Source organism: Rhinoraja longicauda, chromosome 18, assembly GCF_053455715.1.
Source record: "Rhinoraja longicauda isolate Sanriku21f chromosome 18, sRhiLon1.1, whole genome shotgun sequence".
Classification (NCBI taxonomy): domain Eukaryota; kingdom Metazoa; phylum Chordata; class Chondrichthyes; order Rajiformes; family Arhynchobatidae; genus Rhinoraja; species Rhinoraja longicauda.
In genome coordinates, this window is record NC_135970.1 from 40571174 (window position 1) to 40599112 (window position 27939).

The 27939-nt window shown below is 43.4% G+C and overlaps 1 protein-coding gene across 1 annotated transcript in view; it reads right to left on the minus strand.

Moving 5' to 3' along the window:
• Positions 1-4603, minus strand: part of eif3m (eukaryotic translation initiation factor 3, subunit M) — a 28448-nt gene extending 23845 nt beyond the window's left edge. The window contains exons 1-3 of the mRNA XM_078415575.1: positions 4466-4603; positions 2327-2459; positions 1958-2096 (exon numbers count right to left, since the gene is read on the minus strand). Of these exons, the coding sequence (XP_078271701.1) occupies positions 1958-2096; positions 2327-2459; positions 4466-4507 (314 nt within the window). The 5' untranslated portion in view covers positions 4508-4603. The remainder of the gene's footprint in view (positions 1-1957; positions 2097-2326; positions 2460-4465) is intronic.
• Positions 4604-27939: the final 23336 nt, after the last annotated feature.

Consider the following 27939-nt stretch of genomic DNA (forward strand, 5'->3'; position numbering starts at 1 on the left):
CTCCCCGGTGTGGTGGTCCAGGGGCCTGTTCTACCGAGCTCCGTTGGGACTTTGGTGAGGGTTTTGTGGTACTCACCAGCCAGTCTCTCGCAATCGTGTCCGATGTTGAGCAGCTCCATGCGGCTCCATGTGCGATCCGCCTTCCGGGAGCTGCGGTGCCTTGGGGGACACGCTGCTGCTGCCCTTGGACCTGAACCTGCTGCTGCTGCCGTTGGGCCTGCTGCTGTTGGACCTGGACCTGCTGCTGCCGTTGGGCCTGCTGCTGTTGGACCTGGACCTGCTGCTGCCGTTGGACCTGCTGCTGCCGTTGGACCTGGACCTGCTGCTGCCGTTGGGCCTGCTGCTGCCGTTGGGCCTGCTGCTGCCGTTGGGCCTGCTGCTGCCGTTGGGCCTGCTGCTGCCGTTGGGCCTGCTGCTGCCGTTGGGCCTGCTGCTGCCGTTGGGCCTGCTGCTGCCGTTGGGCCTGCTGCTGCCGTTGGGCCTGCTGCTGCCATTGGGCCTGGACCTGCTGCTGCCGTTGGGCCTGCTGCTGCTGTTGGGCCTGGACCTGCTGCTGCCGTTGGGCCTGCTGCTGCCGTTGGGCCTGCTGCTGCCGTTGGGCCTGCTGCTGCCGTTGGGCCTGGACCTGCTGCTGCCGTTGGGCCTGCTGCTGTTGTTGGGCCTGGACCTGCTGCTGCCGTTGGGCCTGCTGCTGCCGTTGGGCCTGCTGCTGCCGTTGGGCCTGCTGCTGCCGTTGGGCCTGCTGCTGCCGTTGGAGCTGCTGCTGCCGTTGGACCTGGACCTGCTGCCGTTGGGCCTGCTGCTGCCGTTGGACCTGGACCTGCTGCCGCTGCCGTTGGACCTGGACCTGCCGCTGCCGTTGGACCTGGACCTGCCGCCGCCGTTGGACCTGCCGCTGCCGTTGGACCTGGACCTGCCGCTGCCGTTGGACCTGCCGCTGCCGCTGCCGTTGGACCTGGACCTGCCGCTGCCGTTGGACCTGGACCTGCCGCCGCCGTTGGACCTGGACCTGCCGCTGCCGTTGGACCTGCCGTTGGACACTTTATTCTCCTTCCCATTCCTACATAGACCTTTCTGTTCTTGGTCTCCTCCATTGTCAGAGTGTGGCTAAATGCAAATCGGAAGAACAGCATCTCATATTTCGCTTGGGCAGCTTGCAGCCCAGTGGTATGAATATTGATTTCTCTCACCAGGTAGCCCCGGCATTCCCTCTCTCTAGCCCTCCCCCACCCAAGTCACACCAGCTTCTCATTTTCACCCTACAAACAGCTTACAATGGCATGTTTCCTTTATCATCGTTACTTTTTTGCATATCTTTCATTCATTGTTCTTTATCTCTCCACATCACCGTCTATATCTCTCATTTCCCTTATCCCTAACCAGTCTGAAGAAGGGTCTCAACCCGAAACGTCACCCATTCCTTCTCTCCAGAGATGCTGCTTGTCCCGCTTTTTGTGTCTATCTTCAGTTTAAACTAACATCTGCAGTTCCTTCTTACACAAGTTATTCTTGTTCATGCTCTTCTTTATTCACATCCATTGCTGTGCGGTTATAGTAATACTAAAGGCATCCAAAGCAGCGACTCAAGGCATCTAATGCCTGAAAGTGCAATGATCAAGGGATATGGGGAGAAGGCAGGCACAGGTTACTGATTGTGGATGATCAGCCATGCTCACAATGAATGGTGGTGCTGGCTCGAAGGGCCAAATGGCCTCCTCCTGCACCTATTTTCTATGTTTCTATGGAAGAGAAAAAAAACAATGACAGTGTACTTTTATAGAGTCCATCACAACTGGAAATGCTTCATAGAGAAAGCACTTTTCTGACTCGGGTAACTTTATGTTCAATAATCTCCTAAATGGTAAATAAAAAAGCATACCATAGCAGCCGGTAAAGCGGTACATTGCTCTTTATGTCCGAAGATACACTTCTGCAACTTGTTCACAGTAATACTCACAGCAGTAACCGGAGTGAAGGCCGCTCACCCTCACGAGATTTCAGCAACTTCTCACATAAGCTTTCAGTCAGAGCTTCCTGCTTTTCAGTCTCCAGAATTAATAGCAGAGACACAATGCTGTTCATCACACTTTCCACATCTGAATAAAATGAGTAAAGTAAAGCATTTAAAAGGTGCCAGTCCAGGCATCGATGACCTCACATCCTTGCTTGTCCCTTAAATTTTAATAAGTCACAGGTATGTGGATAGGAAAAGTTTGGAGGGATATGGGCAGGTAGGGCTAGTGTGGATGGGGCATCTTGATCGGTACGGGCAAGTTAGGACGAAGGGCCTATTTCCGTGCTGCATTAAAACCAACTGGAAACACACCTTTATCATCTTCTTTGAGACAGATATCACAGACTTCAATGATATGCGCCAAGTCAACATGCAGTCCACCTTCTGAGTTTTCTTCGGAAATTTCAGCCCCCTTTGACTTTAGGTAGGATCGAAGCTCAGAGGCCTGGGAAATAGGAACACAAAAGCTGAAATAAACTCAATATTTATGACGAACTTCCAACCTCAGAGCTTACATCCCGTGAGAACAAGTTGGATGAAAGATTTTATTTTGCAAGTGTTGTGGGCTTTCATTTTGTACAATTGCCACTCTGGTTCAATTTTCACAAATAACCTCAAAAGGACTTTAGGATAGGTCAGAGATTTAAATACAGTGGTAGATTCAAGTGACTTGTCGATGAAAGATGTTCAACCAGAAACATTAAACTCTATTTCTCTCTCTCTCTCCACCAATTTGCCACATATTGCCTAACCAGCCACATATTTTTTAAACATTTTCTACTTATATTGTAGCTGTTAATTTAACTATAGATTTGCTGACAGCAGCATATGGAGAACATCAAGGCAACAAATTCAAACAGGCAAGTTACATGTTTTTATTATGCAATTAATTTAATCCTAGAAAGATGTGTTTTTCCATTATGCAATTTTTTGTTCTTTACAGGACCTTCCGTAAACTTGCTGTGACAATTCCATATGTTGAATACACACAAAGAAACAATTCTGGCCATAATTAAATCTACTCTTCTGAACCTGGAATTTTTTCATGTCCTATTATAATGGTTCAAAAGTTTGCTGTTACATCCATTTTAATAAACCTGTACATTAACATTCCATTTGAAGAAGGGTCTCGACCGAAAACATCACCCATTCCGTCTCTCCAGAGATGCTGCCTGAGTTACTCCAGCAGTCATCTTTTGTAAACCAGCATCTGCAGTTCTTTAATTTCACATTTGCTGTTTTCTCACGTTAGATTTTTGCCAATTATCAATAAAAATCAGAAATTCCAAAAAGAGCCTACTATACATAAATCTGGTTCCAGTGTTGCCTGCAAACAGACTAAGTTTCAAAAAGTAGTTTATTCAATCAATTTTGTGTTATAACCTTTCACGTTAAACACTGTATAAATGATTCATAGATATAAAGTGCTGGAGTAACTCAGCTGGCCAGGCAGCATCTCTGGAGAACGAGGATGAGTGACGTTTCAGGTCGGAATCCTTCCTCACTGTAGGTTAGGTTTATTAGATAAATTTGTAGATACATATAGGTTTATTAAAAATAAGAATTTCTAAGCCTGATTAAACCTATATTAACCCATAAAGCATGAATTATTTCTCGATTGAACCTTTCTTAATCAAATGCGCATTGATAATTCAATACTAGGCTCACGCGTGGTTGAAGGAAGGGTAGCTAAATTCAAAATTTCCAATGAATTGGATTGGCAAGGAGATATGTAGTAATGCACGACGAGGGAATATGAAATGAATAAGAAAAGGTGATCCTGAAGGGAGTAAAAAGCCACAGGATTAAAAATTATATAACAATCTGAATTTACCCATTACAAAATGGGAAATACACAATGGTGCAGCAATCTTTCATTTTCAATCCGAATTGACTCTTGCCAAAAAATAAGTCTTTCTAATTTCTCTTCATGACTTTAAATAATAAATATTGAACGGTCTTGAGGCCTATCTGAACGAATACTTAAGCAGGAACAATGTAGAAAACCACAGCAGATGTCTTTTTAAATTTGACCAGTTCTGCAGCATGGGAGCATTAAAGATGTTGAAATGACGAGGTGTTAGGAAGGGTTAGTGTGGGAAGGGGGAGCTGCAGATGTTGGGTTTACACCGACACGGAATGCTGGAGACAGTAACTCAGCGGGTGGGACAGCGTCTCTCATCCTGAGTCAGAGGTGCTGCCTTGCTGAGCCGCTGAGCTCCTCCACTCCAGCATTTCGTGTCCGTCTTTAGTTGGAGACTTGCAGCGGGTTTCCTGCGACTCCCGGGCGGTTCGGGCCTAGTCTAGTGACTAGTCTAGAGCCGGGGCGGGGGCGGCAGCAACACGCGGGCCGGGGGAATGGCCAGGCCGAGGCTGCTGCTGGCCTTCCACTGCCGTCCGGGCCTCCCTCTCGGTGGTTGAAGGTTGTCACCTCTCGTCCAGCGGCCTCACCTGATCCTCCTCGGTGATGTCGATGAAAGCCGGGACGCTCATGGCTACCGTCACCTCAGCTCCGTCCCGCCGTCAACCGCCCCGCGCCCGGCGTCATGCCGTCACTTCCGCCGTCGCCTCAGCTCCGTCCCCGCGTCAACGCCCGGCGTCATGCCGTCACTTCCGCCGTCGCCACCTCCCCAGCAGCTCGGGGCTCCGGAAGTTGCGTCACTGGGACGGGCCGCGGAGCGTCGTCGTCGTCCTCTCCGTCCGTCCTCCCTCCCTCCCTCCCTCCCTCCCTCCCTCCCTCCCTCCCTCCCTCCCTCCCTCCCTCCCTCCCCCCCCCCCCCCCCCCCCCCTCCCCCTCCCCCTCCCCCCCACCCCACTGGGACTGTCGTATGTTGAAAGACTGGAGCGACTAGGCTTGTATACACTGGAATTTAGAAGGATGAGAGGGGATCTTATCGAAACGTATAAGATTATTAAGGGGTTGGACACGTTAGAGGCAGGAAACATGTTCCCAATGTTGGGGGAGTCCAGAACCAGGGGCCACAGTTTAAGAATAAGGGGTAGGCCATTTAGAACTGAGATGAGGAAAAACTTTTACAGTCAGAGAGTTGTGAATCTGTGGGATTCTCTGCCTCAGAAGGCAGTGGAGGCCAATTATCTGAATGCATTCAAGAGAGAGCTGGATAGAGCGCATAAGGATAGCGGAGTCAGGGGGTATGGGGAGAAGGCAGGAACGGGGTACTGATTGAGAATGATCAGCCATGATCACATTGAATGGCGGTGCTGGCTCGAAGGGCCGAATGGCCTCCTCCTGCGTCTATTGGCTATTAAATGTATTTTAGCCCTAAACCATTCAAAGGTTTTTTATTGTCACATGTACCATAAGGTACAGTGATATGCGAATTACCATATAGCCACACGATAAAAAAAACAACATGGCACACAACTGCATAAAAGTTAACATAAACATCCACCACAGCGGATTCTACACATTCCTCACTGTGATGGAAGGCAAAAAAGTCCAACTTCTTCCTCTTGTTTTTTCCCGCGTCGCAGCGGTCGAAGCTCCTGCGGCTTGGAGTTCCCGAAGTCAGTCTCTAACCAGAGACTGCAGGCTCCGTGATGATAAGTCCACAGGCACCCGCAGTGGAGCTCTCAAAATCGGTCTCCAGCAAAGGCCGCCATATTAGATGATAGGCAGCAGTGCGGATGGAGATATGATATGGAAAAAAATCACATCTCCGTCGAGGTAGGATATTAGAAAAAGTTTCCCCCAACCCCCCTCCCCCACATAAAACAAGCTAAAGAACACTAAAAACATACATTTAACACATACTATTAAAACACAAAGAAGGAAGGGACAGATGGACTGTTGGCGAGGCGGCCATTGTTGGCACCACCCGCTGACTAAATAAATTCCTCCTCATCTCCTGGGACTCCTCCATTGCCTAAGTGAGTCCACGCACAAACTCGAGGAACAATGGCCACTCGTATTCTGCTTGGGTAGTTTATATCACCATAGTATAAGCATTGAGCAAAACACATAGTGCCGGAGTACTTCAGCCGGTTAGGCAAGAGGGAATGGACAGGTGGCATTTTGGTTCAGGACCCTTGTTTAGACTGATTGGATTGAGGGGAGAAGCTGGAAAAGAAGGGGGGTGGGCCAAAGGCTAGCAAGTAGTAGATGGCGAGGATGGCTTCTGATTGTCAGATGGATGGAGTAAGTGGAGAACAACACCAACTGTGCTAATCCTTCTCTACTCTGGTAACTGCCCCTGACATTAATTTTATTCCTCTCCCTCACAACAATAAAATACTTTTCACTGTATCTCGGTACATGTGACAATAATAAAGTGAAACAAGTGACAAAGGCCAGAGGTGAAAAGAAGACAAGAGGGTGTCAGGTGAGGAGTGAAATGTGAAGCTGGAGGGAGGGATATAGGCAGAAGGGGACATACAGGGGGAGAGGAAGGGGGGAAGGATGGTGGGAGAAATGAGAAATGAAGGAAAGGGAGGGGTTGGGGGTGTTACTTAAAATAGAATTCAGTGTTCATTGATGAACAATGAATTCTCCCATTTTCATGGAGTGAACGCACATTTCCCCGCCATCTCCCTTTGTGTCTTTTTTTAAATGTTTATTTTAAATTCTTTTTTGGATTTCTTTATGGCTATCTCATATTAACAGACACCAGTTTTAAGATTCATCACCAAACATGAAGATGAGTAGAATAAGAAAATAACTGCAGATGCTGGTATAAATCGAAGGTATTTATTTCACAAAATGCTGGAGTAACTCAGCAGGTCAGGCAGCATTTCAGGAGAGAAGGAATGGGTGACGTTTCGGGTCTGTCTGAAGAAGGGTCTCGTCCCGAAACGTCACCCATTCCTTCTCTCCTGAGATGCTGCCTGACCTGCTGAGTTACTCCAGCATTTTGTGAAATAAATACCTAAGATGAGTAGAATGGTCTCTACATAATGTATTGTTCACGCGAATTATTGTTCCACTCCACAGATTTGGAAGATGGTCAGTTGCAGCAACAACATGGATGCTCCAAATCCTGGCCTGAAAGTAATCAAAGTATGGCATTGTTGAAATACTTTGGCCACAAATATTTGCAGTACTGACGATTCATAAACAATTCTGTTTAAAATATTATATGTTATTACATCCCAGTGTCATCAAAGCTGGTGCAAAGTGGAATTAATAAGGTTGGAAAAACTTGGATTGTTTTCTCTGGAGTGTCAGACAATAGACAATAGACAATAGACAATAGGTGCAGGAGTAGGCCATTCAGCCCTTCGAGCCAGCACCGCCATTCAATGCGATCATGGCTGATCACTCTCAATCAGTACCCCGTTCCTGCCTTCTCCCCATACCCCCTCACTCCGCTATCCTTAAGAGCTCTATCCAGCTCTCTCTTGAAAGCATCCAACGAACTGGCCTCCACTGCCTTCTGAGGCAGAGAATTCCACACCTTCACCACCCTCTGACTGAAAAAGTTCTTCCTCATCTCCGTTCTAAATGGCCTACCCCTTATTCTTAAACTGTGGCCTCTTGTTCTGGACTCCCCCAACATTGGGAACATGTTATCTGCCTCTAATGTGTCCAATCCCCTAATTATCTTATATGTTTCAATAAGATCCCCCCTCATCCTTCTAAATCCCAGTGTATACAAGCCCAATCGCTCCAGCCTTTCAACATACGACAGTCCCGCCATTCCGGGAATTAACCTAGTGAACCTACGCTGCACGCCCTCCATAGCAAGAATATCCTTCCTCAAATTTGGAGACCAAAACTGCACACAGTACTCCAGGTGCGGTCTCACCAGGGCCCGGTACAACTGTAGAAGGACCTCTTTGCTCCTATACTCAACTCCTCTTGTTACGAAGGCCAACATTCCATTGGCTTTCTTCAGAGGCTGAGGGAAGATATAACGTTATGAGAGGCATAGATACAGTAGACAGAATCAATTTCGTAGGGCGGAAATATCAAAGACTAGGTGAGAGGGGCAAAGTTTAAAGGAGATGTGCGGAGGAAATGTTTTACACAGATAGTGGTGGGTGCCAGGGGTGGTGGTGGAGGCAGATGCAACAGTGGCATTTAAGATGCTGTTGGACAGGCACATGGATAGTTGTGGAATGGAGGGATATGGATCACATGCAGGCAGAGGAGATTAGTTTATCTTGGCATCATATTTGGCCCAGACATTATGGGCTGAAAGACCTGTTCCTGTCCTGTATTGTTTTCCGTTCTATGATTTGTGAATTGAATATTGTTAAAGAATATGTCTGATGAAAAACTAAGAGAATGCTGTTTGTTCTTGTAATGCACTCGTTACAATGGGATTGTCTTTATCTCTGATATTATTGTGGAACTAAATGGAAATAATACACCTTGCTATTTGCAATCCTACATCATGATTTTTTTACATGTGCAAAGCTGATAAAAATCTAAAACTTTCCTCTTAGCACCTTCTTCTATTTCATGGTTATCTGATCTTTCAAATATCACTTCCCTGTTTAATGGGTCTTTATATGTTGACCTTTCCAAAAGGGATGACAATTCACCCACTTCTTCTCCCTAACCTCTAACACATGGCCTCTCACGTTGAATTTATTATCTGCCATTAGGAGTATCTTGACTCTTGCAAAGATCCTTTACATTCATTTGCGGCGTACTGAAACACTGAGTTCAAAATCAAATCAAAATTTGTTCAATATACTTAGTGACATCCAGGGAAAACATAGGGAAAGACGTCAGGAAAAGGCAGGCTAATGTCCTGGGGTGAAGTCTGTATGTGTGAGAGGCATCATGCCATTGGCTTCGGTGTGCAGCACTTCACAATACATATTGCTTTATTAATGTGTGACTTCATCATCACAAAGCATAAAGGAGCAGGGATTAATGCAGTAATTTAAATTTAATTGACTCCAGTAGGGCTCTGATAGACGCCGCTGTGATAAGAGATTGGTGGCCTGTGCCACTTCAGGTTATCCCCAGCACATACCCCTGTCACCTGTACGAAAACTGTAGCAGTTCACGGAGAGAAAAAATGTGTGCTTTGCTTTGAAATATCTCTGCCTCCACCATCTCAGTTTTACCCTTTTCCATCCTCGTGCTTTTCAAGTTCAGGATACTAATGCTTTGCAGGATACTTCCTGATTTTCATTGTTCTCCTGCTGGTATGTATGTTTTCTGTTTTGCTTGGGTTTGAATTCCCTTCTTAAAGCTCTGCACTTTTCACTCCCACTTCAAGACACACAAGTCATCTATGTCTCCTTTTGTGAATCCCTTTGTCTCTGGGAGTTTGCCATGTGGAGATTGGCTGCTCTGCTACCCTCATAGCAGCACATCTACAGTTCTTAAAGATGTTTGCTCATTGTAAAGTGCTTTGACATCATTAGTGCATACAGTGAAAAACTTTTATTTGTGTGCTATCCACTGAAATATAGATAATACTATACACAAATTAAATCAAACCAAACATACGTAGATTTTCAAGTGGCAAAGAAATTGTGTCAGATGATAGTAGATCATCTGACAAAAGTGGAATTGTGTCAGTTGATAGTAGATCCACTTCTGGGATGAGCATCATGCTCTGGCACCTTTGACCCATAACGTGGGTCGTCTGCGGGAGGTCCCGACCTAGGGTTGCCAACTGTCCTGTATTAGCCGTATTTTGGGCTAAAGTGGTTTGTCCCGTACGGGACCGTCCTTGTCCCGTATTCGGCCCGGATGGCGCTGTAGGCCCGGATACTGAAGGCCCGGACACTGTAGGCCCAGACACTGTAGCCCAGGGGCCACTGCCATCCCAGACAGTGTAGGCCCGGGCGCCGCCTAACGCAGGTTGCATAGCAACCCGCCGCCCAGCCCGGGCGGCCGCCATTGGTGGAGCGGGAACATGTGACCGCTGGCTGGGTGAGGTCACGTGGGGCACAGGGCGGTGACGCCACCTTGTCTCTTATTTGGGAGTGAGGAAGTTGGCAACCCTGCCCCCGGGGCACAAAGGTTGAAGGTAGCTGAGAAAGGAGATGAAGGACAGTTCATGGGATGACTGGATGGAGGCGGCAGCTGGAGCGGGCCTCTATGCCAGCTGCAGTTGGGCCTGTGAAATGCGCCAAAACCTGGCAACTCTTGCACATAGACTCAGTGGGGTGTTTCTTTGTATTATGTACTTATATATGGCAATAATCCTCTGATCTAAATGCAAAAAAGGAATTTCACCATACTGTAGCTTGGTACACATGATAACAAAGGAACCATTGAACTATTGAACCATAAGGCCATCTATAAATGCAAACCCTTCCCATTGCATAATCTCAAGTTTACAGTGTAGGAAGGAACTCAGATGCTGGTTCAAACCAAAGATAGACACAAAATGCTGGAGTAACTCAGCGGAACAGGCAGCATCTCTGGATAGAAGGAATGGATGATGTTTCAGGTCGAGACCCTTCTTCAGTCTTCAGTTTGAAGAAGGGTCCCAATCCGAAACGCCACCCATTCCTTCTCTCCAGAGATGCTGCCTACCCCGCTGAGTTACTTCAGCATTTTATGTCTATCCTCATTTTAACAGTGGCCTCTTTGTGTTATATCCAAAACAATAAAAAATCGATTTACTGTGTTAAAGGAAATACTCAACAGGTGCTGGGAAAGTGATGCTATTGATGGGCAAGTTACCATGTGAAGTAAACATAAATTCTATTTTGGTTAGATTCTCCTAAAAAGAGGAAGCATGTATTGCCAAATGATGCTTTGCACTTCAAATCGTCCATCGTTTGTAAATGATGCCAGTAAATCGTCTTTAAGAATTTCCTTTGGAAGGTTGAATGTAGTCCAGCTTGTCAAAAGACAAAGTACAGTTTAGATAACACGCAACAGCTGTTGAAGAATGGTTTGGGGAAAAACAGTTTTTTACATCAATTAAGAATATTTAATAAATGATGTCATGTTTAGAGATTGGATTAAAAACAGAAAAATCCTGTAAAAACTCAGCAGGTCAAGCAATGTGGATCGGATGTATGTTGGGAAACATGAAGGAGGTGACTCATAGGATGGCAACTCTTCACTGAGCTACTCTGGAACTCTACATCTATTCAGTTATTTTCTTTCTTTGGCATTTCATCTCTGCCAGCTTCCTTTCTTTTTCTCCTGAAGATCTTTAAAAAAATTACTTTTCACTGGTGTCTGGCGGGTGCCTGGGTAGATGTTCCCTGAGGTGGTGGTAGTGGAGGTAGGCACGATAATGGCGTTTAAGGCAGTATTAGATAGGTACATGGATATGAGGTACAGTGAAAACCTTTGTTTTGAATGCTACCTAAACAGATCAGATAATCTATATACTAAAACTCTCGTTTGTTATCTTGTTTGTGACTGAACTTCAGCCAAAACGGTACACGATAGAGCGACAATTTTAGGCCCACCTTACTCACCACTGTCACTTTAGTGATAATGCAAGTAGTTTTATTGAAATCGGTGTTATATTTTTTAAGTTTAAAAGGAGGGGAGGGGGAGGGGAGGAGGGAGGGAGGGGGGAAGTGGGGAGTGGGGGAGAAGGGAGAGGGGAGGGGGGTTGAGGAGAGAGGGGAGGGAGGGAGGCAGGGTGCTGCACCAATGCAGGAGAGGTTTGGGCCCAACGGGTCCACTTGGTCTAGTACTATATATAAATAGAATCAAGTCAAACTTTTGTACAAGAGATAGACCAAAGGGGAGATACAGGATGCAGAATATAGTTCTCAGATACAAAGTGATAAGTTAAGTTTAGTTTAGAGATACAGCATGGAACCAGGCCCTTCGGCACACTGAGTCCACGCCGACCACCACTAGTTCTGTGTTATTCCTCTTTTGCATACATTCCCTACACACTCGGGGCAAATTACAGAGGCCAATTAACTCATAAACTCGCACGTCTTTGTGGTGTGGGAGGAAACCGATGTGGTCACATGTAGAACGTGCAAATTCCACATAGACAACAGCCGAGGTCAGGATCGAACCCGGGACTCTGTTACTGTGAGGCACCAGCTCCACCAGCTACGCCACCGTGCTGCTCAAAATGGTGGCGTAGAATATAGTTTTCAGATATGGCGTGCAGAATATAGATCTCTGATATAGAGTGCAGAATATAGTTCTCAGACACAGTGACAAATATAGTTCTCAGACACAGAGTGCAGAATATAGTTCTCAGATACAGAGTGCAGATTATTGTTCTCATTATCAATCGTCTGTTGTGCTTTCATGTGACAGCACAAGGAAACTAGGATTGTGCTGGACCAGGTCAAAGTTTCACAGTAACTTGGAAGAGATTTTGCCATGTCTTGTAGCAGTGGTCCGCATATTCCCCAGTTTAGGAATTTAACGCTGCTTCATTGTATCTATTTCAGGAGAAAAGGAGATTAACTGAGTAAACTTTGACAAAAAAATCTGTAGTGGAGTCTAGGGCATACGTACCCCACAAAATGCTCGGCATTGCTTTGAACCCAACTGAGGAGGTCGAGAGAAGAACCCTGAATTGTGCAGTCATTTTATAAATTTTGTCCAGGCTTGCCAGGAAACATGGGCAAATATTCAAAGGCGCTTAATTGGAATGTTTACCCAACAAAGTTTGACACTCATATTGATGAAAAAACCTTTTCATAGACTGACACATCAAGTGTAAAATAGGGAACTTTTGTGATGCTTCAAGAGAATCAAAGGCGATTGGGATGATATGGGAGAGCGGAGTTGAAACAAATTGATGGTGATCCTACTGAATAGCAATGCAAATTTGAGAGCAATTTGGTCTACTTCTGTTCCTGCCTCTTATGTTCTTTAACTCTAGCCATGTTCCCTTTCGATAGGAAAGGTTTAGAGAATAAGGGAGGTTGGCCATTGGGACTAGCTTAAATAGGCATCTGGGTCGGCAAGCGTAAGTTGGGCCGAAGGGCCTATTTCCATGTTGTATTGCTTTATGATTCTATGACCTTATTAATATAACTGTATTAATACCCCACGGCTTCTGACATCTATTTGAATGATTGGAAGGCAAGAGTGCAAATGTTTCATATAGACTAATAAATTGAATTGTTACCAGACTCTCCAGCAGTGTTTTAAATTAGGATGGAATGACCACTTTGTGCCAGCCATTTATACTTTATTCTATCATTTTAATGAATTTACTTCCAATTGTCATTTTAGATATTAAACTGTCAGCTTGTTGGAGCAATTGGATCTGGTTCCTTTTCCCCCCTTCTATCAGAATAGATTCCACATAACACATCTGTAACTGATAATTTCCTGACCACTTAACGGTTCTACTTGGAGATATACATTAGGAGCCCATCATTATTTGTTTACATTTGATGTTAAGTGGAAAAAAATAATTAAAATGGAACTTTATTTATCTTTCATTACATTTCTTCCATTATTCTTGATTGTTATTACTTTTTATGACAGAGTTTAAACTGTTCCACAAGTTAGATTGTCCTAAAATTCCTTCCAATTGTTGAAGGATTTGGAAGTTGTTTCTCTTTTAATTGCTGGCAAGAAATATACCATGCAGCTTGGAATGGAAACCAATTCCAAGTGTTCTCTGTTAAGTTTGACAACTGTGTTCTCTGTTAAGTTTGAAGATAGTGCTGCCTCTTAGCATATGGCCTTCTTCATCTACATCCATCTTATGATTATGATCAAGTCTGTGGCTTTGGACATTCAGTCTCTGTTCAAGCATTTCCTTGCTAAGCCCCTCTGATTCCCTTTCTTATTTAAAGATGTTTCCTAAAAAGTATATCTTGGCCCAAACTTGATTAAAAGCCCTAATTTGTGGTTCTGCCTCAATTTTAATTTGATAATACGCATGGGACACGTTTGCTACTTTAAGATTGCTATGTAAATAAAAATTGTTCTGGCTAGTTGTGAGTAGTTGGAGTCAGCAACTTCATGGCTTACTGAGGAGGACACCAAATAATACATCACTTTACATTTCAGACTTCTATTTTCAGCAACTTTATGTTTTACTTACTTTAAAGGTGATGAAATGTTCATTCATCTTATTAAATAATTATACAGGAGGTTAATTTTGATTAATGATTCAAAAATGTAAGCCAGAAACAAAGAACTGCAGATGCTGGTTTATACCAAAGAGAGACGGCACGGTAGCGCAGCGGTAGCGTTGCTGCTTTACAGCGAATGCAGCGCCGGAGACTCAGGTTCGATCCTGACTACGGGTGCTGCACTGTAAGGAGTTTGTACGTTCTCCCCGTGACCTGCGTGGGTTTTCTCCGAGATCTTCGGTTTCCTCCCACACTCCAAAGACGTACAGGTATGTAGGTTAATTGGCTGGGTAAATGTAAAAATTGTCCCTAGTGGGTGTAGGATAGTGTTAATGTGCGGGGATCGCTGGGCGGCACGGACTTGAAGGGCCGAAAAGGCCTGTTTCTGGCTGTATATATATGATATGATGATATGATATGACATAAAGTGCTGGAGTAACTCAGTGGGTCAGGCAGCATCACTGGAGAAAAGGGATGGGTGACGTTTCAGGTCGGGACCTTTCTTCAGATTGGATTTTCTGGTCTGAAGAACCAGTCCGAAGAAGGGTCCTGACCTGAAACATCACCCATCCTTTTTCTCCAGGGATGCTGCCTGAACACCTGAGTTACTCCAGCACTTTGTGTCTATCAAATGTTCAAACCATTGTTTAACTTTAAATGCATTCAACAAAGGCGTTCCCTGTTTTCAACAGTGAATTGCAACTCATTTTAGAATAGTGAGTCATTATCCCTTCAAATTGCACACCATTGTGACTTGGAAATATGCCCCCATTCCTTCATCATTGCTGTATCTAAATCCTGGAACTCCCGACCCACCTAAACTGGAAGTATCTTCATCACACTGAGCACAGTGATTCAAATGGTTCATCGCTTTGCAAAGGGCAGTTAGGGATGGACATTACATGCTTGCCTCCACAGTGACAGTCACATCCCATGTATTACAAAAAAGTCATGGTCTCTAGTTGCCATTATTCACAGTGGTCTGTCCAGCTCTGTGTCATGTAAAAGGGCAAATCAGGTCCCCGATGATGAATGCCACATTATTTATGTGGTGGTTGTCAACCTGCCTCGCTTGTGCTAAAAACAGCCTTCAAAGGTGAGGCTCACGTTCACTCATAAGAGTTCTGTTTAATCTTTAAGCTGAGTCAAAGCCACATTACCTGGCAATGGCCTTGACTGCTAACAGATATATCAGTGCACATTTCGCTGGGAAAGGGAGGAATGTGGTGGAGGTGCTGAGTTTCTGACAGCAAATAGGAGTTATTGTGAAATCCGAAGAACAGGACAAACAATACAATGGACAGGTTAACATGTTCCTTTAATTTATTGCTGTTGCACTTTGAAAAGATTGGGAGGGTATATGCCCTGAAACTGCTGCAGATTAATAGTCAAGGTGAAAAAAAAAACAGGAGAAAAAAATGGCATTGTTATTGAAAATTTCAGTTGCACAGCATTGTAGTAGTTTTATCCATAGGAAACAGTAAAATTAACTGAAAAAGAAAAAAAAACAATGATACTCTTAGCCAGAATAAAACTGCAATTTAGTACTAAAATTTGACCAAATTACAACAGTAATAACATTACAAGAATAGGTAAAGAACCGATAGAGTTGGATCTATGAACCATTCAGAGAATTTCTTGCTGTTATTTTTGCTCTTGTTCTGAGAAGTATGTAAAATGACCATCTTATACAGGCATGTGTGTGTTTGATTTAGAAATTTTAAAAAAGGACATTAAGTTAAATGACAGATCCTATTATTGATGAAAGACTTTCAAAAGAGGGGCAAGTTGGCCACAGGAAATACGTATATCATGCTTTTCCATCAAAGATCAGAACAAGGGCCGCGACCTCATCTCTGAGATCCCAACTCAGGAATTTTACTCCAGCCCGGACAATAGCGGAAAATAGCTAGCTAATAAAATCATGGCGTCATTTATATTTGGCAAGTTACATAAACTACACATTACCATGTGACATTTCCTTTGATATCAACTCACTGCATTTTTATTTGTAATGAAGCAATGTCAAAGTAATGCGATCCATACTTTTCATATGTATTCCTTGCCTCTGCCAATTTCTCGATAGTGAAAGGGAGAATTCTACAAGTTCGCAGTTTGTGTTTTGCTGGAATTTACTGGGTTTCAATTGAACAGGTCAGGGGACAACGTATCTGGAGTCGGGCCGATGAATTTTGAATTATTAATATTTCCATGTAAGAATTATCTCACAATAGTCAGATAGCTTGTAAACCTGAGCTTATCCTCAACTCTTCTGCATATATTCCAACTTGCAACAAATCCCAATTGCCACTTACCCCTGTGCCTTTGGTCTACACTGAATCCTGGTTAAACATTGTCTGAATTTTAAAACACTGATCATTGTTTTCTAATTCCTAGAGTATTCTCCCTCCATCTTTGTTCCCTAAGCTCTACAGCGTCGAGAGGTATCTGTACATCTTCTGGCTTCCTGAGTGTTAGTGAAATCTACTGTCTTCAATTACTTGTCAATGCCTCTCTGCCACTTTCTTTCTCTTTCCTTCCTCCATAAAACCAAGTCTTTGGTCATCTGATCAAATATCTCCTTATAAAAGCCAAATGTCTTTTTATTTGATGACTATCTTCTGAAGCACCTTTGTATTTTGTTACATGAAAAGAGCGGTAGGAATGAAAGTTGTTGTTGAATTATTTATTGTGCAGAGGAGAAAATCGGAGTGCAGATGGGAGTCCCTGGAGCTGCTGGTAGCTTGGGGGGGCAGATGCAACATCGTAATGGCTGATGATTCACTGCTTTGCCATTGGCTGTATGTCAGCACGAGACAAGATCAGCAAAATACCTTGACAACAAAGAATTCAAATTATAGGAACAGGAAAAGACCCCTATAGCCTCTCAAGCCTTTTCTGTCATTCTATGAGATCATGTCTGTTCACCTGTTTTAATAGCCCCATCTTTGGCTCGATGCTAACTCTTGTCTGTGCAATTTCACGAAACTCTCTGAGATATAGCCTTTTTGATCTTAAGATTTTTCAAAGACCTTTGCAAGCAAAGGAATACTTTTCAGGTGTGGCTGCTGTTGTAATGTTGAAAAGGCGGTGAGAGATTTGTTCCATCTGCCTTAGAAAGGATTCTGGCCTTTTGATGATTTCTCGTGTAAAAGACGATATGTGCTGCTATATTTGTCTCTGTTGTCTCATCATCATTTGATTCTGTCCTAACTACAGATGCAAAGCAACAATAGATGATAATTTCAGAAGATGCCAATTATAAATACTGTATGGTTATGTTACTCTCCATTTTGCATTGAATGATAAGTTCACATATATTATCCTGCTTTTCTTAAAATAAGCTGTGTATTTTTTGTTATGATTAACCCAATTACCTGAAGCAGCTGTTTGTACTGATTTTTACTGATAGGTTAATGGAAAGGTTCAATCAATTATCTTAGTAGCTTAGAGTGCTGTTGTACTTTAGGCAGTGCCACAGTCAATCTCTGCTCAGCAAGCTCCCATAAATAGTACTGTGATAACAAAAAGAGAATATGTGTGGGAAAAGGAAGGGTCTCGAACTGAAACGTCACCCATTCCTTCTCTCCAGAGATGCTGCCTGACCCGCTGAGTTACTCCAGCATTTTGTGACTACCATAAGAGAATATGTGTTCAGTTTAGTTTATTGTCACGTGTACTGAGGTACAGTGAAAGGCATCTGTTGCGTGCTAACCAGTCAGCAGAAAGACAAAACATGATTACACCGATCCATGCCGCTTGAGGGGTAAACATTGGCCCTAAGGAGGGATCTTGAAAAGTAGCGCTGTGGTGGCAGACAGACCTCACTTTTACATTTCATCTGAGTGGGCATGTACATTGTGCCCAAGAATTTACAGTGAGATTTAAGCTCAAGGCCAGCTCATTCAGGAGATAGGAGTATTATTGAAATAATCACAACATAGTTTGAAACTTTCAATATAAATACTGGTAAGCAGTAAAAGCACTTCATCTGAAGAGAGGGTTGCCAACTTCCTCGCTCCTAAATACGGGACAAGGTGACGTCACCGCCCCGCGCCCCAAGTGACCTCACCCAGCCAGCGGCCACGTGCTCCCGCACCACCAATGGCGGCCGCCCGGGCGGGTTGCTATGCGGTTTCCTACTTCATCATAAATTATTATGATCCGAAGTTACCTTTAGATAGGGTTGCCAACTGTCCCGTATTAGCCGGGACATCCCGTATTTTTGGGCTAAATTAGTTTGTCTTCAAGATTGCACTATGTCCTTGGCTTGAATCATTATGATCTGGCTTACATGGAATGACTGATAATTTATTGTATGTTTATTTGTTGTGTTGTTGTGTTTATTGTGCCTACAAAACTGCACTAAAAGAGAATTTAATTTTTCTAGTCCTGGTGCATATGACAATGAAACTTTCTTGGCCTTCAACTTTTGTGTAAGAAGGAACTGCAGATGCTGGTTATCACCGAAGATAGACACAAAATGCTGGAGGCAGTGGGACAGGCAGCATCGCTAGATAGAAGGAATGGGTGACAGAAACATCACCCATTCCCTCTGTAAAATGTTACTGCAGCATTTTCTGTCTACCTTCAACGTTTGTGTCCCTAAATCCCCATGAAGCCTTAAAAAGTCATAGCTGACTTCCCCAAGAACTGGGGAAATGAGATGAACTCAATTTCATTGTAACTAGCATGAACATGATGGGTTGAGTGGCCACCTACTTCATCATAGATTTCTACGATTCTATAAGAAAATAACTGCAGATGCTGGTACAAATCGAAGGTATTTATTCACAAAATGTTGGAGTAACTCAGCAGGCCAGGCAGCATCTCAGGAGAGAAGGAATGGATGACGTTTCGGGTCGAGACCCTTCTTCAGACTGACGTCAGGGGGGCGGGACAAAGGAAAAAGACTATAAGAAAATAACTGCAGATGCTGGTACAAATGGAAGGTATTTATTCACAAAATGCTGGAGTAACTCAGCAGGTCAGGCAGCGCCTCCTTTTCCTTTGTCCCGCCCCCCCTGACATCAGTCTGAAGAAGGGTCTCGACCCGAAACGTCGCCCATTCCTTCTCCACTGAGATGCTGCCTGACCTGCTGAGTTACTCCAGCATTTTGTGAATAAATACCTTCTATGATTCTATGTTACCTTCAGATGAAGTGCTTTTATTGGCATGGGTGGAAGGTTTCCTGACAATGGATGATTAAGTCACTGCAGTTGATATTTTGCATGAATCATTTTGGCGCTGACATGCCCATGATCAACTCACGCCCGAACACCTGGTCTGGCTGCATGGCCTTATTTTCTAAGCCCAAAGTATACCCCGCCCCGCTCCTGCTACATGAGAGACAGCTACACTTTGTAACGTGCACTGAAGAAGTAGTAGCCACAAAGCACTCGGTGGACATAGAGTTGGTGCACATCTAAGAACTATTTAAAGAATTTTTTTAATTTTAATGTCAACTAAAGCACTGTAGAAATTTACTGATATGTAAAAAAAATATTATAATAATTTAAAAGATAAGCAAATACCTCTTTTCATTTTCCCCAATATCTCAGTGAAATCAATGTGATCAATACGCTGGTCAATCTTGGCAAAATTTGGTTGGAATTATATACTATATACTAGACCAAGTGGACCCGTTGGGCCCAAACCTCTCCTGCATTGGTGCAGCACCCTGTCCTCCCCCACTCCCCTCTCTTCTCAACCCCCCCCTCCTTTCTCCCCCACTCCCACCTTCCCCCCTCCCTCCCTCCTCCCCTCCCCCTCCCCTCCTTTTAAACATAAAAATGTGAATAACTTTCAAAATATAGCACCGATTTCAATAAAACTGCTTGCATTATCACTAAAGTGACGATGGTGAGTAAGGTGGGCCTAAAATTGTCGCGCTATCGTGTACCGTTTTGGCTGAAGTTCAGTCACAATCAAGATAACAAACAAAAGTTTTAGTATATAGATAATAATACACTGTATATTATATGTTTCAGCTTGTCAAACAAACAAGTGCTACGGACGTTAGTTGCAGCAACAAACCTATCCACATTGCTGACTCCAGCTCTGGAGGCACACTGATTATTGATATTTCTCCACTTGCCAACATAAGATATCAAATGTAAATGAACCATAGCACTGGACCCCTTGGGAGAGGGCTCTGGAGGAACACACTATATTTTCCGGCATTCCCAGAAATACACAGCTGGACTCTTTAGGAAATGAATCCATAAATAACAAGTCAACAGCTAATGAGGATTTAATGCACATAAGTGTGGAAGTTCCAGACTTGCACCATTTACGAGCAAAATACAGGCAATTGCCGCAGTTCCATAGAAAGGTTTGATGATCGGAACTTCCTAATTTTGATCCTTTGTTAATTCTTCTCTTAAAGTAAGTTTCTCAGTTGATGAGCCCCGCTAGCAATGTTCTGCTTCCTTGAATGCCCTGATTAACAAGATCAGAGGGCAATTAAGTCATGTTGGGTTGGGAGTAGAGTTACATAAAGGTTGCACCAGGTAAATGTATCCAGTTTCTTTCCATAAAGGTGTTAGTAATTTAGTTGGGTTTTCAATCCATTTAACAGCCTAATTGAATCCTTTATTAATTCCAAGATTTATATTTCTGAAAATTTCCATAATTAGGCTTTGAGCCCAATAATTTTCAGTTCAATAACAGAATCACTGGGCCATTAATAGTTGTGGTCATTGATATACGACTGTTTGTGGGAACATGCAGGACATTAATTAGCAGCAATTTCCCCAACATTACAAAGTGGCGATACTTCAAATGTATTTAACGAACCACAAAGTACTTTTGGATATCCTGAAAGGGACAAAAATATTTTCTTTATCATATCCATTGGTCTAAAATTTTGTTTCGGATAGAGTCAGTAGATTCATCTCATCATCGGTTAATTTTATATGTTAGGCAAAAAATTGCTAGCAGAGTGCCTGGTCAGAGGCAAAGCAGAATAGCTCCAGCTAAATCTTAAATAATCTTCAGCAGAGGATCATAAACTGATCTCTCGCATAGCTGATACAAACACACCCCATCATTTAGTGCCAATTGCAAGATTTAAAAGAATATGTGAACTATCAGTGTAATGTTTGTTATTCTAATGGCAGTTGACATTTTATTGTAAGATTTAGAGGAGGCTTTTATAACCTACTTTACTTTCAAAGAACATGTAACTTTTGATCAAAAGTGTTGTAAAACCCAGAAGAAGCTGCAGATTTATGTGATGTTGTGCTAATGAAGGCCGGAGGAAATTCATTCCTGCCGTATTATCTGTTTCTCTTCCTAAATGTTTCTTTTGCAAACCTTAATGTTTTCATAACAGTCGATGAAGCAAACATTGCACTTTCATTTGCACTGTGCAAGTTACTGTGTAATGTATTCAGGAGATTTAAGGGTTTAGTTTAGTTGATTTTTATTCTCTTTGTTGCAAGTTGTGAAGTATGTCAAAAGTTACACCAGACTGGATTTTTAATTTGATTTGATCGGCTTGTGAATTATCTCACACAGGTTAATAGAGAAAAAGTCCAATGCCATTTCTCATGGTGATAAGAACCCCAACTTGTCCAAGTGCTGCCCTCTCGAAGTGGCCCTTGTCCAGTGATGTTTTATTCTGACAAGGCTCGAGATTCTATAAATTAAGACCATTCATTCCTTGCGCCACACACCAATGATCACTAATTCACAAGCCTCTGTGGAATGAACAATTACCAACACTGCAGGGCCTCTGAAATGTGAATCTTACCTCTTGCCCCAACCCACTTATCATCAGAGTATGTGCAATATAAATTATGCTGTCTTAAAACAAAGAATTTCTATGACACTTAGTGGAGAGCAGTCAGTGGCCCACATTCCCCAAGATTAGCTTCTCCAGATGTGCTTTTTGCAGCATGAGTCACTGCTGATTACACAAAATCTTATTTCTGATACCAAAAAAACTCTCATTTTAATTATCACCGCAATTAAATCCTGTGAGTAATATCAGCCATGAAATATTAACAAGGATTGTGTTTTATTCTGAACTGGAAGAGCAGCACTGGGATCCTGGGGTGCAGAAGCTGCCCGACTTGTTGCAATGGCTATTCAGAATCAGCTGTAACTCTGCAGCTTCTGAGTCAGAAGATTATTGGGCCCAGCTCCACAGTGTGTGTTTTTTGTAGACAAATAGTCTATGCATTTCAATTAAAAATTAAGCTAAGGACAATTTAAGGTGGTTCACAGAGCACATATGTCAAAAGATAAGTTAGCGTGTTTTTATGGTTATATAAATCCTACTTGTGATAGATGTAATTCTGGGGTGGCTTCGCTGACTCAGATGTTTTGGTCTTGCCCACTTTTGAAAAAATATTGGAAATAAATTTTTGATATTATTTCTGTAGTTTTAGGCATTGATTTACAACCTCATCCTATCACAGCAATTTTTGGGCTACCAATGTTAGATTCTATTCATCTGTCCCTTTAGACAATAGACAATAGACAATAGGTGCAGGAGGAGGCCATTCGGCCCTTCGAGCCAGCACCGCCATTCAATGTGATCATGGCTGATCATTCTCAATCAGTACCCCGTTCCTGCCTTCGCCCCATACCCCCTGACTCTGCTATCCTTAAGAGCTCTATCTAGCTCTCTCTTGAATGCATTCAGAGAATTGGCGTCCACTGCCTTCTGAGGCAGAGAATTCCACAGATTCACAACTCTCTGACTGAAAAAGTTTTTCCTCATCTCAGTTCTAAATGGCCTACCCCTTATTCTTAAACTGTGGCCCCTTGTTCTGGACTCCCCTTTCAGCCCGGCGGTTGATTGCTTTTACTACATTAATTGCCAGAAGATCTATTTTATTTAAATGGAAAGACTCTAACCCTCCTACCACACTCCAATGGTATTCTGAAACGATATCATGTTTAAATTTAGAAAAAATTAGGAGTGATATTGTTGAACCCTCGGTTAAATTTGATAGGACTTTGGGGAAGCTTTATTCAATATTTTCACACGATATAAGTTGTTCCCTCTCTAGCCATTATAATAATTTTTTACCTTTATACGGTGGAACGGATTTGACGATGAACAGGGGTCTAAACTGTTGAATTTTTTTGCAGCCCAGATTCTGTTTTGTTTTGGGGTTTTTTTTTTTGTTTGCTTAATTTAGTTTAGGGGGTTAATTTTTTTTTCTTTTTGTCTTTTTTTAATATATAAATTCTCTTTTAACCTTTAAAAAAAATCTACGATTACATAGAGACTGGGAGGTCTATACGTATTTTGAAACTGGATTTATATTTAGGTTACATTTGTTGTTAATGAAATCCTGATCCCTATGTATCAATATCACTGTTATTTATTCACAAAATGCTGGAGTAACTCAGCGGATCAGGTAGCATCTCAGGAGAGAAGGAATGGGTGACGTTTCGGGTCGAGACCCGAAACGTCACCCATTCCTTCTCTCCTGAGATGCTGCCTGATCCGCTGAGTTACTCCAGCATTTTGTAAATAAATACCTTCGATTTGTACCAGCATCTGCTGTTATTTTCTTACAATATCACTGTTAAGCTTATCGTTTTTTGAAATTTAATAAAAAGATTTGAAAAAAAAAATTAAGCTACTTTCATCGATAATTTTTTCCATCATTATACCCTATGTTGGGGACACTTTTACTTCCAATATGATAAGTGAAATCTAATTCTAAACAAATGATTGGATGGCGCAGCGGTAGAGATGCTGCCTTACAGCGCTAGAGACTCGGGTACGATCCTGATTATGGCTGCTGTCTGTAAGGAGTTTATACGTTCTCCCTGTGGGCGGGTGGGTTTTCACCAGGTGCTCCGATTTCTTTCCATACTGCAAAGACATACATGTTTGTAGGTTAATTGGCTTTGGTATGGTGGAAAACTTTCCCTGGTATGTAGGATAGTGTTCAGGGAGATTGCTAGGCAATGTGGATTCAGTGGGCCGAAAGGCCTGTTTTCATTCTGTATCTCTAAAGCAGGGTTGCCAACTGTCCCGTATTAGCCGGGACATCGTGCATTTTGGGCGCCCTTGTCCCGTATTAGGCCCGGGAGGTGCTGTAGGCCCGGACACTGTAGGCACGGACACTGTAGGAGCGGGGGCCGCTGTAGGCCCGGACACTGTAGGCCCGGGGGCCGCTGTCGGTCCGGACACTGTTGGCTCGGTCAGTATAGGCTAACGGAATGTGTTCGTGGAGCGGGGCCGAGTGTGTTCGCCTAATGGAGGTTGCAGAGCAACCTGTCTCCAGGCCCAGACGGCCACCATTGGTGGAGCGGGAGCACGTGGCCGCTGGCTGTGTGAGGTCACGTGGGATGCGGAGCGGTGGCGTCACATTTTGTCCCTTATTTGGGAGTTAGAAAGTTGGCAGCCCTACTCTAAAGTAAAGTCTAAAGAATGTTCGAATTGATTCACTTATGTTATCCATTAGCTAAGCACGATTAATAAACATGTGTCACCTTAGAGGTATGGGTACACTGTACTTTCACAAAAAATGCACTGGATCTGAGTATTAAATCCAGACAAACTTTGGTGATGTACTGAGGGGGGAGAGGGGGGGGGGGTAAGGTTAAAGGAGATTTATGTGATAAGCTTTTTACACAGAGAGTGGTAGGTGCTGGAACGTGCTACCAATGGAAATGGTGGAAGTAGATATGAAAGAAACATTTATGAGGCCTATTGACAGATACATGAACAGGCAGAGTATTGAGGGATATAGACCAGAGGATGGGCAGTTTAAATTGGCATAATGGTCACCACAGACATTGTTCTTTGTTGAAGAAACAAAGGAGGTAATTGATGGAAGGCTAGAGAGAGGGTGGTGAGATCACTGCCTGAGAAGATGACAGAGGCGGGAACTCTCATCTAATTTTTAAAATACTGCAAAATCCTGTGGCATTGTTTTGAGGAAGAATAAGGGGATTCCTCCCTAAGTGTGTACTTGAGGAGTTGTGAACCTACAGGACTATATGCTAGTTTTTGGAATGAGCTGCCAGAAGAGGTGGCAGAAGTGGATACAATTATAATGTTTAAAAGGCGTACAGGTGTATGGATGTGAAAGGTTTTAAGGGACAGGGCCTATATGCTGGCAAATGAGACCTGCTCAGGTTGGCAGGGATGAGTTAGGCTGAAAGGCCTGTTTCCGTGCTGTACAATACTATGACTTCATGTCTAAGGTTCTTGCACTGGAATGTTGGATTAATTTAGAGAGCTCCTCTTGGACTGACACTGACATGATGAGCTAAAGGGACTTTTCTTGTGACTTTAATTTTCTACAATTCTTTGGCTTATCAGGGTTCCATCAATCTAAATTGCAAAAGAAAAAATACATTGTTTGATCACCGTTCTAGGACTGGACCAATTCTTGCATTACAACAGTAACTACATTTTGAATGTGTCCAACAGACTGGAAAACGACATCTTAATATTGTGAAGAGCAAATGGATGCTTGCCTATCCATGCATGTCTTGACTGGTGATTCTTTCCTAAATCAGATTTACTCTACATGTTTTTTAAAACTATTCACAACAGTAAATTGCAGCAGGTGAGAGGGAAGCTGAAAAACAACCAAGAGATAATTTGCGAGCAGACGGAAGCATGAATATAGTGTCTTTCACATTCAGTGGTCTCCAAACAAATTACCTCCAAGGGGATGTTTTTTGAACTGTAGTCCATGTTGCCGTGTCGGAAATGTACCAGTCAATCCACACGCATCAAGATCCATCAGTTTCGGAGCTAAATGTTGACCAGGACTTTAGGGAGGAATTCCCTTAATCTTCTTCAAGAACCACGCAAGCACATTTTCCACATCCACCCAAAAGGAACTGCGGAAAAGTGGTATCTCTGACAATACAGCACCCACTCCCTGGTCCTCTAGAGTGGTTGGCCAGGGTGTTCAGGAGTGGTGAAAGGAAGAAAGAGAATAGGGGTGGAGGGACTGGTGAGAGCTGGGAAAAGGAAAGCGATTGAAGATGGATCTTCCAGTCCAAGCCATCTAATTAATATGGTTGAATGTTTATTTACTATGGGCATAATATATTTACTGCATGCACCAGTGAGTGATGCTTAACAAGAAATATACAATATTGTACTTACTCTTAAGAACATGGTATCTCAGCCCATTTTACAAGAGCATACGGGCACTGATGCACAGAGATGGCTGGACAACTTAATAAAACTTGACTGGGCCACAACTGGAGTACTGTGCACAGTTCTGCTCAAACTGTGATGCAGCGGTAGAGTTGCTGCCTTACAGCACCAGAGATGCAACCTTTATTTTGCTGGATGTAATGATGAACTCATAACATGCAGGAGTGCTAATGCTGGAAGATGCAAAAACATGGAGCAAGAGTCCACAGCCAATTTCAGAACATTTGTGTCACAAATTGTTTTTTCTTACGCATTGGTTTAGTTTAGTTTAGTTTAGAGATACAGCGCAGAAACAGGCCCTTTCTTTCGGCCCACCGGGTCCGCGCCGCCCAGCGATCCCCACATATCAACACTATCCTATACCCACTAGGGACAATTTTTACATTTACCGAGCCAATTAACCTACATACCTGCACGTCTTTGGAGTGTGGGAGGAAAGCGAAGATCTCGGAGAAAACCCAGTCAGGTCACGGGGAGAACGTACAAACTCCGTACAGGCAGCACCCGCAGTCGGGATTGAACCCGGGTCTCCGGCGCTGCATTCGCTGTAAGGCAGCAACTCCACCGCTGCGCCATCGTGCCGCAGGGTGTGACAAGAGTTGCAGTGATATCCTGAAACTTTTGCATAGCTTTGTGTGGTGTTGCTGGAGTACAACTCCCTCTTTTGGATGGTTGAAAATTAGCAACAATCTGAGAGAACTTCCGTCTGCCTGAATGTAACGTTAAGATCAATTTTAACTTTGAGGTTCTCTACGTGTTCAAGACTCTCTCCACTGTCTCTCTTCCACCCAGCTCAGGAGCCGAAACAGACCGAAGTAAAGGGAACATTATGTTAGAAGTTCGACATCTCTGTCAAATATGCTGGCTGACCTTCTGAGCATCTCCAGCATTTCATGTTTATATTTTAGGATCTTACCTTTCAAGTTACTTCAATAGACAATAGACAATAGACAATAGGTGCAGGAGTAGGCCGTTCGGCCCTTCGAGCCAGCACCGCCATTCAATGTGATCATGGCTGATCATTCTCAATCAGTACCCCGTTCCTGCCTTCTCCCCATACCCCCTGACTCCGCTATCCCTAAGAGCTCTATCTAGCTCTCTCTTGAATGCAATTGGACGTTACAAATGCTTCGTGCCCAACGAAAACTTGGGGGAGATGAACTGATGAATCAAATCTTGCCCCACAGCTCACATTGCGTTAAAAATACTTTTTTATTTCCTGTATCTGAAATTTTCTGTGTGGATGCAAATCTTTCTCTGTCTGAAAAACCCTACCTTTTCAAATGGATTACCATCTGAATTCTGTCATTCCTCAGAGGGTTGCTAGAAACGTGAAGCTAGGAGTCTTATTCTTCCCCTCCTCCTACTGATTGATAAGAGACACAATTCTGGTCTTTCTCTGTGCTATTTAGAGGGCAGAGGAGGAGAAGGGGTATAATTGAATTAATAAAACCAAAGAGGAAGACAATAATTGATTCGAATAACTGGAGTAACTAAGTAGGCCCGGCAGCATCTCTGGAGAAAAGGAACAGGTGACGTTTTGGGTCAAGACCCTTCTCCAGAGATGCTGCCTGCCCACTGAGTTACTCCAGCTTTTTATGTTGATCTTCAGCGCAAACCAGCACCTGCAGTTCCTTCTTACACCCAATGTTTGATTGATCGATTGCTTGGGAGATACGTGGGAAAACAGGCACTTCAGCTCATTGAGTCCATGCCGACCATCACATCAGTTCCTTGTTTCCCATTCTCGTATCCAGTTAGTCTGACATCAGTGGTGGGGAAGATGCTGGAGTCAATTATAAAAGA